Raw genomic sequence first — 17,523 nt, forward strand, 5'->3', positions numbered from 1 at the left:
TTTGTGGCCATCTCATTCCTATTTCTATGTGCGAGGAAGTGCATCCTAGGCCCAAAGTCTACACCAAGGATCTGTTACCTTTTGCTGTTCTGACGTGTAGATACGGAGGCTTACCTTGGGTGAGCTGCCCTGAGTGCTAAACTTCTGTGTGCTGTGCTTTAGCTCTGACACCTTCAGAAGAGACTGGCTCATCTACACAGACAGACGTGTACCCATTCCAAAGCAGTGAACTTTAAATATCTCTGGATATCTGTCAGAGAGGGAGGCTGTGTTTTAACCCATTTTATTTTGTATGGGGTTAAGTGTTCTTTAGTGTTTCCCTGGCAAAGACTGTTTTGAAAATACAGAAAGTTCCATCAGGACAATCTGTTTTGCGTGTGGAGGAAGCATGGAATATTAGAAATAATTCTGGACTTGGAAATGATAAGATATGGATTTGATTTCCATTTATCAGCTGTATGACTCTGGGCAAGCTTCTTACCACACTGAGTTTAAATTTTCTCATTAAAATTTTTTTTTAAATATTTATTCATTTTTTTGAAAGAGAGAGACAGAGAGCAAGCAAGGGAGAGGCAGAGAGAGAGGAGACACAGAATCCGAAGCAGGCTCTAGGCTCCGAGCTGTCAGCACAGAGCCCGACATGGGGCTTGAACTCACAAACCAGAAGATCATGACCTGAGGCGAAGTTGGACACTTAACCAACTGAACCATCCAGGTGCCTCAAAATTTCTCATTTGAAGACAACCCAAAAGGGCCTAATATTTGCCATACTGACTTTAAAGTAAGTAATAAGAGCCTTGGTCTGGGGCATGAAAAAAAAGGTAAGAAAGCACAATCTCAGGTTACATTAATAAAAGCGTAATGTGCAGGGCAAGAATGAGTCATCCACTGGACCCTGAATGGGCCAGGCCACATCTGGGCAGTGCATTCTGTTCCGGATGCCCTATTTCCACAGAAACTCGGTCATCCTGAGTTTGCTAGGCTCAGTGTCTACCGACTGAATGCTGGGGAGTCAGTGTGAGACAATGTCATAGAACAGTCTGTCCTGGGTAGGGAGGGTGGCAGATGTAAACTTAAGAAAGTTATGATGGAAGGGGAAAAATAGTGGGGGAGAGGGAGGGAGGCAAACCATGAGAGACTCTTGAATGCCAAGAACAAACTGAGGGCAGATGAGGCAGGGGGAAGGGGTAGGGGGGTGATGGGCATGGAGAAGGGCACTTGTGGGGATGAGCACTGGATGTTATATGGAAACCAACTTGACAATAAACTATTAACAAATATAAATAAATAAATAAATAAACAAACATTTTTTAAAATAAACAAATAAATAAAAAGACAGTCATGATGTCAGGAGATGCAGGTTTATAATACACAGCTTCAGAGGGTAGTTTTAGGCTAAAGGATAAAAGGTACCAAAAGACAGAACTTGTTTCAAGAAAACAATTGGGGTTGTCCATAAATAGAACAAAACTATATGGAAGTTCAATAAAGGAATGTGCTGATGAACAAGTAATGTGTACAAGAGGAAACAACAGTTTTAAAGAGAATAAGGTAGCTGGTTTCCATGAGATTGGCAAAAAATATAAATAAATAAATCTGCATTTCATATGCATTACAATATTATATATTCATGTAGGATATATTTAATATATGGTTATATACATAAGTTTACATAATATATAACATCATACACATATGAAATATATACAAGTTACTAACTCCTTGTTGAATGTCTGCATTGAACAGATTAGATTTGTCTAGAACAGGAGCTGGCCAACTATAGCCCATGGGCCAAATTCAACCTGCTGCCTGTTTTTATAAATAAAATTTTATTGGAACACAACTCTACCCATTTATTTACTTACTGTCTATTTAGTCTATTCTTTATGAGGATTAAATAATAGACTATTTAGTAACCTCACAAAATTCTCATGAAATAGGCACTATTAGTATCCCTGATGTTCACTTGGAGCAATCAGGCGGGAGAAAGTGACTAATCTGTCCTGACGCTACAATGACAGAAGTCTGCAGTTGTGACAGAGACCGTATGGTCCACAGAACCCAACATATTTACTCTCTGGCCTTTTACAGAAAAAAGTGTGCTGACGTCTATTCAGGAAACAAATGCTTTTTCATACAGAAAGACATAAAATAGCATCCTTTCTTCATACACCAAAATAAATTCTAGCTAAGACTCAAGTACAAAAAGCAATACCTGAGAAGTTTTGTAAGAGAATGTCTTATGACTTTGATGTAGGGAATGATCTCATCAGTAAAATACATAAAATACTACAGTTTATAAACAATTTTAAATTAAATAGTTCTAAAAATTAAGCAATTAATTAAAGATTTCTGTGGTTCAATAAACACCATAAGTCAGGTTAAAAATCATGCCCCAGGCTTGGGAAGAAAAATCTCTGCCTTGTTTATAACTGACCAAGAATTAGTATTCAGAATATTTAAAAAGAATATACAGAGAACCCCTACAGTTCATAAGAAAAAGAAACAACCCAATAGAATAGAAAAGGAAATCTAAAGTGTTAATAAACATATGAAAAGATGCTCAACCTCACTAATAATACGGGAATGCAAATTAAACCATATTACACTCCATTTCATACCCAGCTGACTGGCAAAAATCAATTTTTAAGCAATAGTGATAGTGAATAGTTTTGTGAAATAGCTGTTACGGGGACATGCACTGTGCAGAGGTTCACGTGAACTGATTTAATTTTCAAAACACCTCTATTATATGCTATGGACTATTACTATCCCTTTTTGACACAAGAGGACACTAAGGCACATGCGAAGCACAGGAAGCCTGCCCGAGGTCACCTGGCTCACGGGTGGAGACAGGCTCACGCCCATATGATGGTCTGACATTAAGGCCCAAACTATCCTCCGTCAGCGCAGCACATTGTTTCAGTAAGAAGGACCCTGCGCTGCCAACGGGAGTATAAACTAGTGCAAGTCCTGTGGAGACCAACTCAGCCGTATCTGTTAAATCTGAAGATGTGCATTTCCTCAAGTCAGTAATTCCGCATAGAAACATGATCCTTTCCCCCCATTTCTTCTGCAGCACGGGTAACAGGATAAACTTGGTCGCGGCTGAAGGCGACTGCCCGGGGGCTTTACTGACTGACCCCGGTCCCATGTGGCTACCCCAAAGACTGAGAAGACAATCAGCCTGGTGTGTCTGCAGGATGTGTGTCCCTGGTGTGTTTCTCCGCCGGGACACTCCTACATGCACACTCGCTACACCGTCGTTATAAACGTCCCAAGTCAGAAATAACCTAAAGGGTCTCCAGGCAGAGGAATGACTAAACTAACTCTTGGGTCACACAGCTAAACACTGCAGAGAAGCTAAAATGAACGAAAAAGAGCTGCGTGAATCAACAGGAGCATGTCTCAAAAGCATAAGGGTTGAAAGGCAATAGGAGACTATATAAAGTAGGATTCCAATGAGGCTTATAAATATGAAAAACAATACAATATGTTATTTATAGATTCATTCTGTAGCAGTAGTACAGACACATGGGTGGCAGTGACACATACCAACTTCAGTAACTGCTCGGGTGGGAATCAAATGAGACCAGGAAGTGATACACAGGAAGCACCAGCCATATACATGATGCATTTAATTGATTATTTTGAAGTAGTTGTTTAAATAATTTGGTAAGGGTTGATAAAACTGGGTGGTAAATACAAGATCATCTTACTTCCTATTTCCTATAATTTCCTGTACATTTGTATTTTATAATTTTTTTTAAAATGTGAGCCGCTGGGGCAGTGGTAACTCACTGACCAGGGCTGCCCAGGCTACATCTTAGAATGCCTACCCAGGAGGATACCTGAGAAAGGAAGTCAAGTGTGCCCTGAAGAGTCCACACAAGTCTCACTTGCTAGTACCAAATGGTTCTAAGGCTAACACCAAAGGGGTATTTAAGTGTCTGTGTGTAGAGTGAGAAACTGGCTGATTCTTTTATCATTCTTTTTTTTTTTTTAACGTTTTATTTCTAGGAGAGAGAGAGAGAGACAGCGTGAGCAGGGGAAGGTCAGAGAGAGAGGGAGTCACAGACTGAAACAGGCTCTTTCTTGGATACAGAAAGAGAAAATAGTTTTATTTTATCTTTTTAAAATTTTAATTCTATTATTACATAGTTTTTTAATTTTTAATTTTTTCCCCCTTTCCTTTCCCTTTTTTCTATATTCTACAATTTCTTTCAACTAGCAGACAAAAACACTCCTAGGATCTAGCTTCCTTTATTTTATTTTTTTGTTTTGTTTTGAATTTTTTAATTTTATTTTTTTATTTTATTAACGTTTCTCTTCCTCCAAAATGACAGAATTCACACCGAAAGAAAAAAACAGGAAGAAACGACAGTCAGGGACTTAATCAACACAGATATAAGTAAAATGTCTGAACTAGAATTTAGAACCACAATAATAAGAATACTGGGGTTCTTATTAGCTGGGGTTGCAAAAAAGCACAGCAGACACAGAGAATCTCTTTCTGTAGAGATAAAAGAAAGAAAATCTTGTTATGCTGAAATTAAAAATGCTATAAACAAGATGCAATCTCAAATGGATGCCACGATGGCAAGGATGGATGAATCAGAGCAGTAAATCAGTAATACAGAAGATAAAATTATGGCGAATAACAAAGCAGAAAAGAGAGATAAGGAAAGAATTATGAAAACAGCAAGGCAGGAGGGCAGTTCTTAACCTATAAGGGAAGACAGATCAGCTTCACAGCAGACCTATCCACAGAAACTTGGCAGGCCAGAAAGGAGTGGCAAAATATATTAAACATGCTGAATTGGAAAAATATGCAGCCAGAATATGCATAATTCTTTATCCAGCAAGGCTGTCATTCATAAAAGAAGGAGAGATAGAGTTTCCCAGACAAACAAAAACTAAAGGAGTTCTTGACCACTAAACCAGCCCTGCAAGAACTATTAAGGGGGACACTTTAGTGGAGAAAAGACAAAACAAAAAGATCAAAGCAACAAAGACTAGAAAGGACCAGAGAACATCAACAGAAACACCAACTACAGGCAACACAATAGCACTAAATTCAAATCTTTCAGTATTACTCTAAAAGTCAATGGACTAAACGTTCCAATCAAATGACATAGGGTATCAGAATGGATAAGAAAAGAAGACCTATCTATATGCTGCTTACAAGACACTCATTTTAAATATGAAAACACCTTCAGATCGAAAGTAAGAGGATGGAGAACCATCTATCATGCAAATGGTTGTCAAAAGAAAGCTGGAGTAGCCATACTTATATCAGACACACTATATTTAAAATAAAGATCGTAACAAGTAATGAAGAAGGACATTATATCATAATTAAGGGGTCTATCCACCAAGAAGATCTAACAATTGTAAACATTGATGCCCCTCAACATGAAAGAACCCAAATATATAAATCAATTAATCACAAACATAAAGAAACTCATTGACAATAATACCATAACGGTAGGGAACTTCAATACCCCACTTACAGCAATGGACAGATTGTCTAAGTAGAAAATCAACAAGGAAACAATGACTTTGAATGACACATTGGACCAGATGGGCTTAACAGATATATTCAGAATATTTCATCCTAAAGCAGCAGAATACGCATTCTTCTCAAGTGCACATGGAACATTCTCCAGAATAGATCTATTATCTACTGGGTCACAGATCAGCCCTCCACAAGTAGAAAAAGATAGAGATCATACCTTGCATATTTTCAGACCACAATACTACGAAACTCAAAATCAACCACAAGAAAAAATTTAGAAAGACCATGAGTACTTGGAACATCCTATTATAGAATGAGTCGGTTAACCAAAAAACTAAAGAGGAAATTAGGAAGTACATGGAAGCCAATGTAAATAAAAACACGACAGTCCAAAACCTCTGGGATGCAGCAAAAGGAGTCATAGAGGGAAGTATATAGCAATCCAGGCCTTCCTATAGAAGGAAGAAAGATCTCAAATACACAACCTAACCCCACACCTAAAAGAGCTGGAAAAATAACAGCAAATAAAGCCCAAAACCAGAAGCAGAAGAAAGGAAATAAGAAAGATTAGAACAGAAATCAATGACATAGGAGAAAAAAAAAAAGGCAGTAGAACAGACCCGTGAAACCAGGAGCTGGTTCTTTGAAAGAAATAACAAAATTGACAAGCCCCTAGCCAGACTGATCAAAAATAAAAAGGAAAAGATCCAAATAAATAAAATCACAAATGAAAGAGGAGAGATCTCAATGAATACTGCAGGAATACAAACAATAATAAGAGAATATGAGCAATTATATCCCAACAATTTGGGCAATCTGGAAGAAATAGACAAGTTCCGAGAAACATATAAACTACCAAAAGTGAAACAGGAAAAAACAGAAAATTTGAACAGACAATAACCACAATAGAAACTGAATCAGTAATCAAAAATTTCCCAACAAATAAGAGTCCAGAGCCGATGGCTTTCCAGGGGAATTCTACTAAACATTTAAAGATGAGTTGGGGTGCCCGGGTGGCTCAGTTGGTTAAGCATCCAACTTCAGCTCAGGTCAAGATCTCACAGTTTGAGTTCAAGCCCCATGAAGGGCTCTGTGACAGCTCACAGCCTGGAGCCTGCTTCTAATTCTGTGTGTGTGTCTCTCTCTCTGCCCCTCCCCAGCTCATGCTCTGTCTTATCTGTCTCTCCCTCTCAAAAATAAAATCATTAAAAATATTTTAAAGAAGAGGTAACACCTAATCTTTTGAAACTTTTCCAAAAAAACAGAAATGGAAGGAAAACTCCCAAACTCATTCTATGAAGCAAACATTATCTTGATTCTAAAACCAGAAAAGACCTCACTAAAAGGGAGACCTACAGACCAATTTCCCTAATGAACATGGATGCAAAATTTCGCAGCAAGATACTAGCCAACCAGATCTAAAAATATATTAAAATAATTATTCACCACAATCAGATGGGATTTATTCCTGGGATGCAGGCTTGGTTCAGTATCTGTGAATCAATCAATGTGATCACATTAATATAAGAAAGGATAAGAACCATATGGCAATCAAAAAGAATGAACTCTTGCCATTTGCAACAACATGGATGCAACTAGAGTGTATTATCCTAAGTGAAGTAAGTCAGAGAAAGACAAATATAGGATTTCATTCATAGATGGGCTTTAAGAAACAAAACAGATGAACATAGGGGAAGGGAAGCAAAAATAATATAAAAACAGGGAGACAAACCATGAGAGACTTAATATAGCGAACAAACTGAGGGTTGCTGTGGTATGTTGGGTGGGGGGTGGGCTAAATCGGTGATCGGCATTAAGAAGGGCACTTGTTGGGATGAGCACTGGGTGTTATATGTAAGTGATGAATCACTAAATTCTATTCTTGAAATAATTATTATACTATATGTATAATCCAACTAACTTGAATTTAAATTTAAAAAATAATAAAAATAAAAGGTTATTAGAAGTGTGAACACTGTTTTCTAACACTTACTAACATGACCTTTCTCCTAGAGGCTTAGTCTAGGCTTCTTGAAAACAGATGAATTTATGTCTTTACCATCTGTTCTAGCTCTGGAGTACAAAGGTAAGAAATCTGTTGTCCTAAATTACATAGTGATTTCTTGCCTTACCTTTGCATTTCTTCTCCCACCCCACCCCACATTCTTACTCTTTTAATTGGATTTAAATTCCCTTTCCCTGCAATTTCTTTTTAAAGGTATTGTGATGACTTAAAGTTCATGCAGGTTTCAATATAGTATTATTTTTTTGCAAGTTAACAAAGAATATAAGTGTTTCCTTGGAACACAGTGTATGATGCATTATTAAAGTCAGAATAAGTATTAGATATTTCTTAATGCAACATGTTTTATTTTAAAACTAAATGATTACTTAAGGATTGTGTGCTTTTCACAGTGAAAACACATCGAAATCAAACCAAAGGTAGACTGCGTTTTAACATCGTCTGTTTGTTTTTTATGAAATATACATAAATTCTTTAGGTAAATATATCTTCTGAAAAGGCAACTCTGTAGCCTGTTCTGCATGTTCTAGATGTATTGCTTGGAATTTAAATAAATATCCAAAGTACAAAAATATATATTTGCTTTGGACGATATTGATTCTCTTGGCCAGCTCCTGTGAGCTAGAATCAACATCCCTGTGTACTAGCATTCCCTCAATGCCCCAAATGCCAGTAACAGCCTTGTGTATTGTGTAAAGAAAGATGATTCTACAGGTTAGGAAGGCTTAGAAATAAGGTACAAATAAATACCAGGAGTAGCAAATTAGTACAGTTCTTCCAAACCCCTAACTTATAAAGGCTGAATTTATTTCCCCCATAAAAATATGGTTCCCTAATCCAGCTTCCAGACTAGAAACCCTACTCATTAGAATCTAATATATAAATATTTGCTCAGAAGAATTTAGGATTATCAGTCAACAGGAATTCAATCTACTTTCTGATATTTAAATAAAAGCATCTTTTCTTTGGGCTGAATTATTGATGTGAGGTGGCAGGTGGACTAAGGTAGGAAAAGAATAAACCTTATTTTCAGAAGGAGCCCATAATATTCCCAAGGAGCTCATGGCACAAAAATGCTTAACCTCAACAATAGCCAAAACATGGAAAGAGCCTGTGTCCATCAACTAACAAATGGATCAAGAAGATGTGGTTTATCTATACGATGGAATACTACATGGCAATGAGAAACAATGAAATCTGGCCATGTGTAGCAATATGGATGGACCTTGAGGGTGTTATGCTGAACGAAATAAGTCAGGCAGAGAAGGACAGCTACCATATGTTTGCATATAGAGGAGGATTAGGAGGAATGTTAACGGAGGACCATGGGGGAGAAGAAGGGGAAAAATAGTTGGGGAGAGGGAGGAGGCAAACCATGAGAGACTCTTGAATACTGAGAACAAACTAAGGAGAAGGGGGGTGATGGGCATTGGAGGAGGGCACTTGTGGGGATGAGCACTGGGTGTTATATGGAAACCAACTTGACAATAAACTATGTAAGAAAAAAATAGTTAAGACGGTACAAAAGAAACTTTATAGAATGTGCAGCTTTACAAGGTACAGAGATACTAAGGCTCTGGTAGTGTTCTATTTCTTAAACTGACTGGTGAGGGTCCTGGTGTTCACTGTATTATTCTTCTTCATACTTTGTGAATGTCATTGTTCAGTCAGTATTTAATATATAATTAAAACTTTTAAAAAACATAATAATTTTTGGCTGGGTGTTCATTAACGCTGGCCCACTTAATCCTGCCATGCTCACTCCCTCATCGGACCGTGTCATTCTGTTCCAATCATGCAAAGAGCCAGTGATAACTAATGTCACTTAACATTAGGGAATGACAGCCTGGAAAATGAAAAGAAAAAAAAAAGTCAAGCAAAATAAGATGTTTCTTAGTTTCTAAGAAGAAGGGGAGGAAAGATAGAAATAAAACATGTAAATAGCTATAGAAAATGAACCTTTCTTGATTTTCTACCACCAAGTTAAATTACTTTAATGCTGTTAGTACCCACAGAGTATTAGGGAAAGATGCAACCGGCAGAGAGTTGCTCAGGCGCTGAGCAACTTAGAGGCCCCACCTTCACCCTCTGCCCTGAGCCCTGCTTCTCTACCATTTCCCTTTCAAGTAGGAGGCCTTGCTGCAGGTTGTCTGGCAAAACATTTCACTGGGAAAAAAACATTCATTCAAAACCACGTATTGTATTGCTTTTCCAATACATGTATTACTCAAATTTGAGAAATAACCTTAAAAAATTTTTTTTAATAGCACACCAAAATATTTGTGGTGGTGGTCTTTGGATTAGGGGCAATGTTGCCATGATGGATATATATTGCTTGACAATGCAAAACAAAACTCAAACTAAAACAAACAAAAATCCCTCATGAAATGATGACCAAAAACCCCTTCCTTGCCTAAGCTCAGAACATAATGTTTCATTTATTTCTGAGAGAGCAAGAGAGAGCGAGCGAGCATGAGCAGGGGAGGATCAGAGAGAGAGGGAGACACAAAATCTGAAGCAGGCTCCAGGTTCTGAGCTAGCTGTCAGCACAGAGCCTGACATGGGGCTTGAACCCACAAACCGTGTGATCATGACCTGAGCCGAAGTTGGATGCTTAACCAACTGAACCACCCAGGCACCCCCAGAAATCTCTTTTCACTTTACTAGGTGACATATAGTCTCAGAAAACTGATTTAAAAGGATAACTTTGAAATCTATAGGAACTGAGAAATAAATAGTGCTAGAACACAGAATTATCTGGAAAATACTTTTTTTTAAAATGTTTTATTTATTTCTAGGAGAGAGAGACAGCGTGAGCAGGGGAGGGTCAGAGAGAGAGGGAGTCACAGACTGAAACAGGCTCCAGGCTCTGAGCTGGCAGTCAGCACAGAGCCCGATGCGGGGCTCAAACCCACGAACCACGAGATCATGCCCTAAGCAAAAGTCGGACGCTTAACCGACTAAGCCACCCAGGCGCCCCTGGAAAATACTTTAATTGCAGGTAAAATGAAAAGTGTCAGGAGTATAGTTCTGAACTTCTTTGACCTAAGAAAGATAAACCCTGAAAGGAAGACAGATCATTTTAATGGGAGGAAGGGGCAAAGATACAATTGAGAGATTTGAAAATAGATCTTTTCTTGATATAGAAGGGTCTAAAGTTACTGCTTAGAGACAGAATATGTTGAGAAGCAGGGAATAGAATAGAGTTGGATGTACAAAAAGAAGTAACATGCGTAATTAATCTAATTCACATCTTAGAAAAAAGCAGCCATGAGAAGTGACAAGTGTGAAAGCCCAGACATAATCCACTTGGACTTCCATGAGGTTTGAGATACAGCATCACATAAGAATTCATAAATATAATTACTGCTGCTGTTGAAATGCTAGCACACTGAGAACTCTTTGTTAAGAGTAGAGAATAAAAGGATGTTGATTTGGCAGGAATCACAGAAAAACCATCTACATTAGTTTTGGTTATTTGGCACATCTATAGCTGTAAAAATATAAATACTCCCATAAATGAACTGAGAACCACATAAAGAAGAGAGCTTGCAATTAAAAAGAATGGCAAGTGTAATCTTTTGAGTCTAAACTTTAAAAAGAAACATGTGAAGGCTCAAAAGAAAACAGTTGCATAAGAATAGATATATATATCAGTGGAACAGAATAAAATTTAGAAAGAGACCCACATATACATAGTAAATTGATTTCTGGCAAAGACACTAAAGTCATTCAAGGAGGGTAAGGATAGTTTTCCCAATAAACGAGGGCTGAAACAATCAAGTATTCACAAGGAAAAATATGAACCCTAATCTGTAGTTGATAAAAATTAAGTCAAAATGGACCAGAGCCCCAAATAAAAGCTAAAAATCCAGAAATTTCTTTTTTTAATTTTAAAATTTTTAAATGTTTTTTATTTATTTCTGAGAGAGAGAGAGAGACAGTGTGAGCAGGGGAGGGTCAGAGAGAGAGGGAGACACAGAATCTGAAGCAGGCTCTGAGCTAGCTGTCAGCACAGAGCCTGACACAGGGCTCGAACCCACGAACCGTGAGATCACGACCTGAGCTGAAGTCAGACGCTTAAACAACTGAGCCACCCAGGCGCCCCCAGAACATTTCTAAAAAACAAAAAAAACAAACAAAACAACACAGGAAAACACCCTCACAAGCCAGGGATAGGCAATGGTTTCTTAGGACAAAAAGAAAAAGCTCCTCATCAGGGATATACAAATCAAAACCACACTGAGATACCACCTCACACTGGTCAGAGTGGCTAAAATGAACAAATCAGGAGAGTATAGTTGCTGACGAGGATGTGGAGAAACGGGCACCCTCCTACACTGTTGGTGGGAATGTAAACTGGTACAGCCCCTCTGGAAAAACAGTGTGGAGGTTCCCCAAAAAATTAACAATAGAACTTCCCAATGACCCAGCAATAGCACTGCTAGGAATTTACCCAAGGGATACAGGAGTGCTGATGCATAGGGGCACATGTACCCCAATGTTCATAGCAGCACTCTCAACAATAGCCAAAACATGGAAAGAGCCTATGTGTCCATCAACAGACGAATGGACAAGAAGATGTGGTTTATCTATACCATGGAATACTACATGGCAATGAGAAAGAATGAAATCTGGCCATTTGTAGCAACATGGATGGAAAGTATAGCAACATGGATGGGTGTTATGCTGAGTAAAATAAGTCAGGCAGAGGACAGATACCTTATGTTTTCACTTATAAATGGAACAGGAGAAACTTAACAGAGGACCATGGGGGAGGGGAAGCGGAAACAATAGTTGGGGAGAGGGAGGGAGGCAAACCATGAGAAACTCTTGAATACTGAGAACAAACTGAGGGGAAGGGGGGTGATGGGCATGGAGGAGGGCACTTGTGGGGATGAGCACTGGGTGTTATATGGAAACCAGCTTGACAATAAACTATAAAAAAAGAAAAAGAAAAAGCACTAAGCATAATGAAAGAATTGATAAACTGAACTTTATTAAAATTAAAACGCCCACTGTTAAAATATCTGATTAAAAAATAAAGAAGCAATGTACAGACTGGGAGAAAATATTTTCAATACATGTATATGACAAAGGACTTGTACCCAGAATATATAAACAACTCTTACAGCTTCATAAGTTAACCCATTTTAAAAAATGGACATAAGATTTGGACTTCACAAAAGAAAACATGAACGGCCAGTAAACCCATGAAAAGATACTCAATCCTGTTAATCAAGAGGTACATGGAAATTAGGATGACCATGAGCTACCACTTTTACACTCACTGGAATGGCTAAAGGCATAAAGACTGACAATACTAAGTGATGGTGAGGATGTGGAGCAATGAGAACTCTCACACTAATGGGAATGTCGAATAGTATAATTACTTTGGAAAAAGATTGGCAATTTCTTATAAAGTTAAATATGCCTTTTCCATAAGATCCAGCAACTCTACTTCTGGGTGTTTACCAAGGGAAACAGAAACATATGTCTACACAAACCTTATACGTAAATGTTAATAGCAGCTTCATTCATAATAGCCCCAAACTGGATACAAACCAAATGTTCATCAGCAGGTGAATGGATAAACCAACTGGCTATAGTTATAGGACAAAATACTAAGTGGCAAAAATGGAACAAATTACTAACATATGTAACAATATGTATAAAGTTCAAAACACCTGTGGAGTAAAAGAAGGAGTCAAAGAATATAAATTTAGAGTCATTTATATGAAATCCTAGAAAAGGAAAATATGATTTATGGTGATAGAGAATAGAGCAGTGGCTTTCTGGAGCCAGGGATGGAGGGGCACTGACCACAAAGGGGCACGAGGGAACCATTTGGGGGTGAAGGTAATGCTCTACACATGGACTGTGGTGGTTGTTATATGGATGTACGCATACGTCAAAACCATCAAACTGCACTTTACATGGGTATAGTTTCTGCAAGTAAATTAGACCTTAATGTCATTATCTTTCAAATTGTTTTGTTGGAGAACCTTCTCTTTAAAACAAGTAGCAGTGTGCAGCACATAGGGAGAGGATGGATGAATATCTGGGCTTTTTAAATCTGTCTCGAAAGGAAATTCCTAAAAACAGGACTCTAATAGGGTTTTATTCCCAGCAACGGCCTGCAGCAGGGGTCAGCAAACTAGACCCTGCAGGCCAAAACTGGCCCACTGCCTGTATGGTCCGTAAGCTAAGAATTTGATATTTCTAAATGGTTGAAAATAACTAAAGGGAGAATAGTGCTTGGTGACACGTAAACGTTACAGGAAACTTCATTTCTAGTATCCATAAGCAAAGTTTTGCTGGGACCAGCCATGCTCATTTGTTTACATATTGTCTGTGGCTGCCACTGTGCTGTTCTGGCAGAGCTGAGTGCTTGTGGCCGAGACCACGTGGCCTGCAAGTTCTAAAATGTTGACTATCTAGCCGTTTCCAGGAAAAGTTTGCTGATCCTTGTCCTAGGGTGTAGGACCTCTTTCTGCCATCCTCCACTAATAAATAATGAAATTACCAGGTTAAATTCTTCATCCTTTTACTTTCTTGTGATGGAGTAGACAGAACAAAGACTTTGAAGTAATTTAGATCTAAATTCAAATTTCATCTACTACTTAACTACTTCTGTTACTATGCATAATATTTTTAATGTTTATTTATTTTTGAGAGAGAGGGAGACAGTGTAAGCAGGAGAGGAACGGAGAGAGAGAGAGAAGAAGACACAGAATCTGAAGCAGGCTCCAGGCTCTGAGCTGTCAGCACAGAGCCTGATGTGGGGCTGGAACCCATGGACTATGAGATCATGACCTGAGCCAAAGTCAGATGCTTAACTGACTGAGCCACTCAGGTGCCCTGACTCTGCATAAGTTTTTTAAGCATTCAGTCTCTCAGATTTATCACTTGGAAAGTAGAGGAGATTGCATATCTTAGAGGACTGTTAAAAGTATTATGTGAAATAATTTCAGTAAAAAATGTTGTCAGGGGGCACCTGGGTGGCTCAGTTGGTTGAGCAGTCAACTCTTTGTTTTGGCTCAGGTCTTGATTTCACTGTTCGTGGGATTGAGCCCCACATTGGGCTCTGTGCCGACAGTGTGGAGCCTACTTGGGATTCTCCCTCTCTGCCCCTCCCCTGCTCATGTACTCACAGCCTCTCTCCCTCTTAAAATAAATAAATACACATTTAAAAAAAAATGTTGTCTGGCTGGGGCACCTGGGTAGTTCAGTTGGTTAAGCATCTGACTCTTGATCTTACCTCAGATCTTGATCTCAGGGTCATGAGTTCAAGCCCTGTGTTGGGGTCCGAATGGGGCATGAAGCCTACTTAAAAAAAAGTCATCTGGCACTTAATAGACACTTAGTAAATATTAGTTCATATTCTTCTCATAAATAGGGTATTAAGAACAGTGGCTTGTCAGAGGTGAGAAGAAAATTAATGATCCTGATCACTCACCAAACAGTTTCTGAATTAGAAGCCACAAGCTATTGTTCCTTACTTTGCCTCAGTTCTTATTCTGGCACAAGTTAGTTATGAAATAAACATTCAGCTTTATATTATTCTTGAATTATTTTAGGCATTTCAGTCATGTTTCTTTTTGATTCTGATCTCACTGAAAGCAATAACTATATCATATTCTTTTCTGAATGACCCAGAAAGCTTATCACAGTGTTTTCTATGTTAGGTATCAATAAATATTTGTTAAATTGGATTCAAGATGCAATGAGTATACTTTGTTTGGGTATTTGGGAAAATACTTGACATGGTCACTCACTGCTTGAGCAGAAGAAGCCAGACACAAAAAGAATACATAATATATTATTACATTTATATTAAGTATATATAAAGGCATAAACAAGTTAAAAAAAAGTTAAGTGAAGTTTGATAATTACTGTATTAGGCAGGGGCTAGTGCTGAGTCTATGATAATGAATAGAATAATCCCTAATTTTTTTGCCTACATACAGGTACAACCCTGTTTGAAAGGAATGTCCATTATTCAGTTAAAAACAAAACAAAACAAAATCCCTGGAAAAGACTGAACTAGCAACATCCTCTGGGGGAAAAACTGGAAGGGACCTTAGAGGATCCAGGAGGTAATACCAGCTGAGAACCTATAACAGTTTCTTCAGGGGCACCTGGGTGGCTCAGTCGGTTAAGCATCCAGCTCTTGATCTCAGCTCAGGTCATGATCTCACAGTCGTGAAACAGAGCCCGTGTTGGGCTCTGTGCTGGCAGTGTAGAGTCTGCTTGGCATTCTCTCTCTCTCTCTCTCTCTCTGTCCCTCCCTCACTCATACATGCTCTCTCTCTTTCACAAAATAAATGAACACAACGTTAAAAAAAAAAAAAAACAGGTTCTCCAGAGCACCCCCAGGAACAGATAATTCATAGAAATTGACTATTAACCCAAGACTCTTAGAACAGAGATGATCATACAAAGTAGATAGCTTCCATGCAAAACTATCAAAATAATAGTTCCAGTTATAGATAATAGAATGGTTTTGGACTTTCTTTTGACCAACCAAAACCATATACTAACACTCATGTTATATATACCTAACCAATATTACAGGCAAAATATAGTAATCTATATCTAAGTTGAAAGAAAAGGCAATCTGGCTACCTACAGAATGCGTAAGACTTCTTTTCTTGGTCACGCCTGAAAAATCTTAGGTTATGCTAGTGACATATATTCTAGTCCCTTCCAGTACTTCTAATTATTCTTGTTTGCCTCAGAGTCATTTGATGTTTATCATCTAGCATCTCAAATTTTTCAACAGTTACTGTCCTGGCAGATGTTTCAATAAATGCTTCAAAGAAAAAAATGAAATTATGCTGATTGATACAAACTGAAAATCAGATCTTCACAAATGACACCTGGTCTTCAAGAAGAATCAACAACAGAGGGAAGGTCTGGACAATCCTTAATGACCTCCTGCAGCTTTGACTGAGTTAAGGACAGAAATGGGGACTGAGAATTTTGAAAGTTCCCACACGCCCAGGAAAACACTGATGAGTCTTTCACCATGTAACAAAAAGCCATCAGAACTGGTTTTGAATTCTTTTGATCAATAAACAACTTACATTCTTGAACACACTTTAAAAGCCAGCCAAGCAATGACAGTCCTAGCTTCTGAAGTAGCCAATTAGGAACAAATTCAGTCCAATAACTATACGGCCAACACTACTCAACACCCAGTAGTGATATTCTATAGATGGCATCAACCCACTCATGCTTTTGAACATCCACCAATCCCTCAACTCCACACTTTCCTAAAACCCTATGTAACAATGGCAGTGGGCTGGGCTAGAGAGATTTTGCCTGATCCCAGTGTAACTCCCTCACAACAGGGAGCAATAAATCTAACTGTGTCTATTTTAGATACTGAATGATGCTCTCACCCTCCTCTGACACCATTTAAACAGTCCTTTCAATAAGTACAACTAGAGCTAACATAGACATTTAGCTTTAAATTTTTTTAAAAAGTGGTGTGGTGCTAAATGTTTATTTTTTAAATAAGCTAAAAATGTTTAATTATAAAATCAGTCAGGTCAGTATCTTTACGGTGAATATTCTGGAATCACAATCAACCAAGACCTTACTCTGGCAAATCTGAGTAAAGTTTTTTATGTTTTTCAATTAAGTGCTTTCGCATAGCTGTGTTATAAGATTTTTCTGGTGTGTGGGTGACGGAAAAGTGCTCTAAGCCATGCCTGCAGCCTCAGCAGGATTCAGAGCATGGGCGGTTACATCCTTACCAGAACACTAGAAGAAGATAGCTCAGTATCTCTGGCCCTACCTTTATCTTCATCAGCATCAACAAGCCTGAAAAGAGCTCTCCTTCCCAACACCCCGCTACCCAAGGCATCCAGCATGCTATGCCTCCAGTGAGGCAGGCAATCATTTCCTCTTCTGTGCCTGGCCAGCCTGGAGCCCAAGCACAGGTGTCTAGAGAGTTAATCATAAATATGGATTT

At 38.4% G+C, this 17,523-nt stretch overlaps 1 protein-coding gene across 3 annotated transcripts in view; it reads right to left on the minus strand.

Moving 5' to 3' along the window:
* Positions 1-17,523, minus strand: part of SLC41A2 (solute carrier family 41 member 2) — a 186,781-nt gene that overhangs the window by 76,454 nt on the left and 92,804 nt on the right. The window contains exon 11 of one of the 3 annotated variants that reach the window (XM_077761994.1): positions 115-250. The exons of the other annotated variants lie outside the window; for them this stretch is intronic. Within the exon in view, the coding sequence (XP_077618120.1) occupies positions 233-250 (18 nt within the window). The 3' untranslated portion in view covers positions 115-232. The remainder of the gene's footprint in view (positions 1-114; positions 251-17,523) is intronic. 3 annotated transcript variants of the gene reach the window in all.

The sequence above is a fragment of the Crocuta crocuta genome, unplaced genomic scaffold (assembly GCF_008692635.1).
Source record: "Crocuta crocuta isolate KB4526 unplaced genomic scaffold, BGI_CrCroc_1.0 scaffold193, whole genome shotgun sequence".
Taxonomy (NCBI): Eukaryota; Metazoa; Chordata; class Mammalia; order Carnivora; family Hyaenidae; genus Crocuta; species Crocuta crocuta.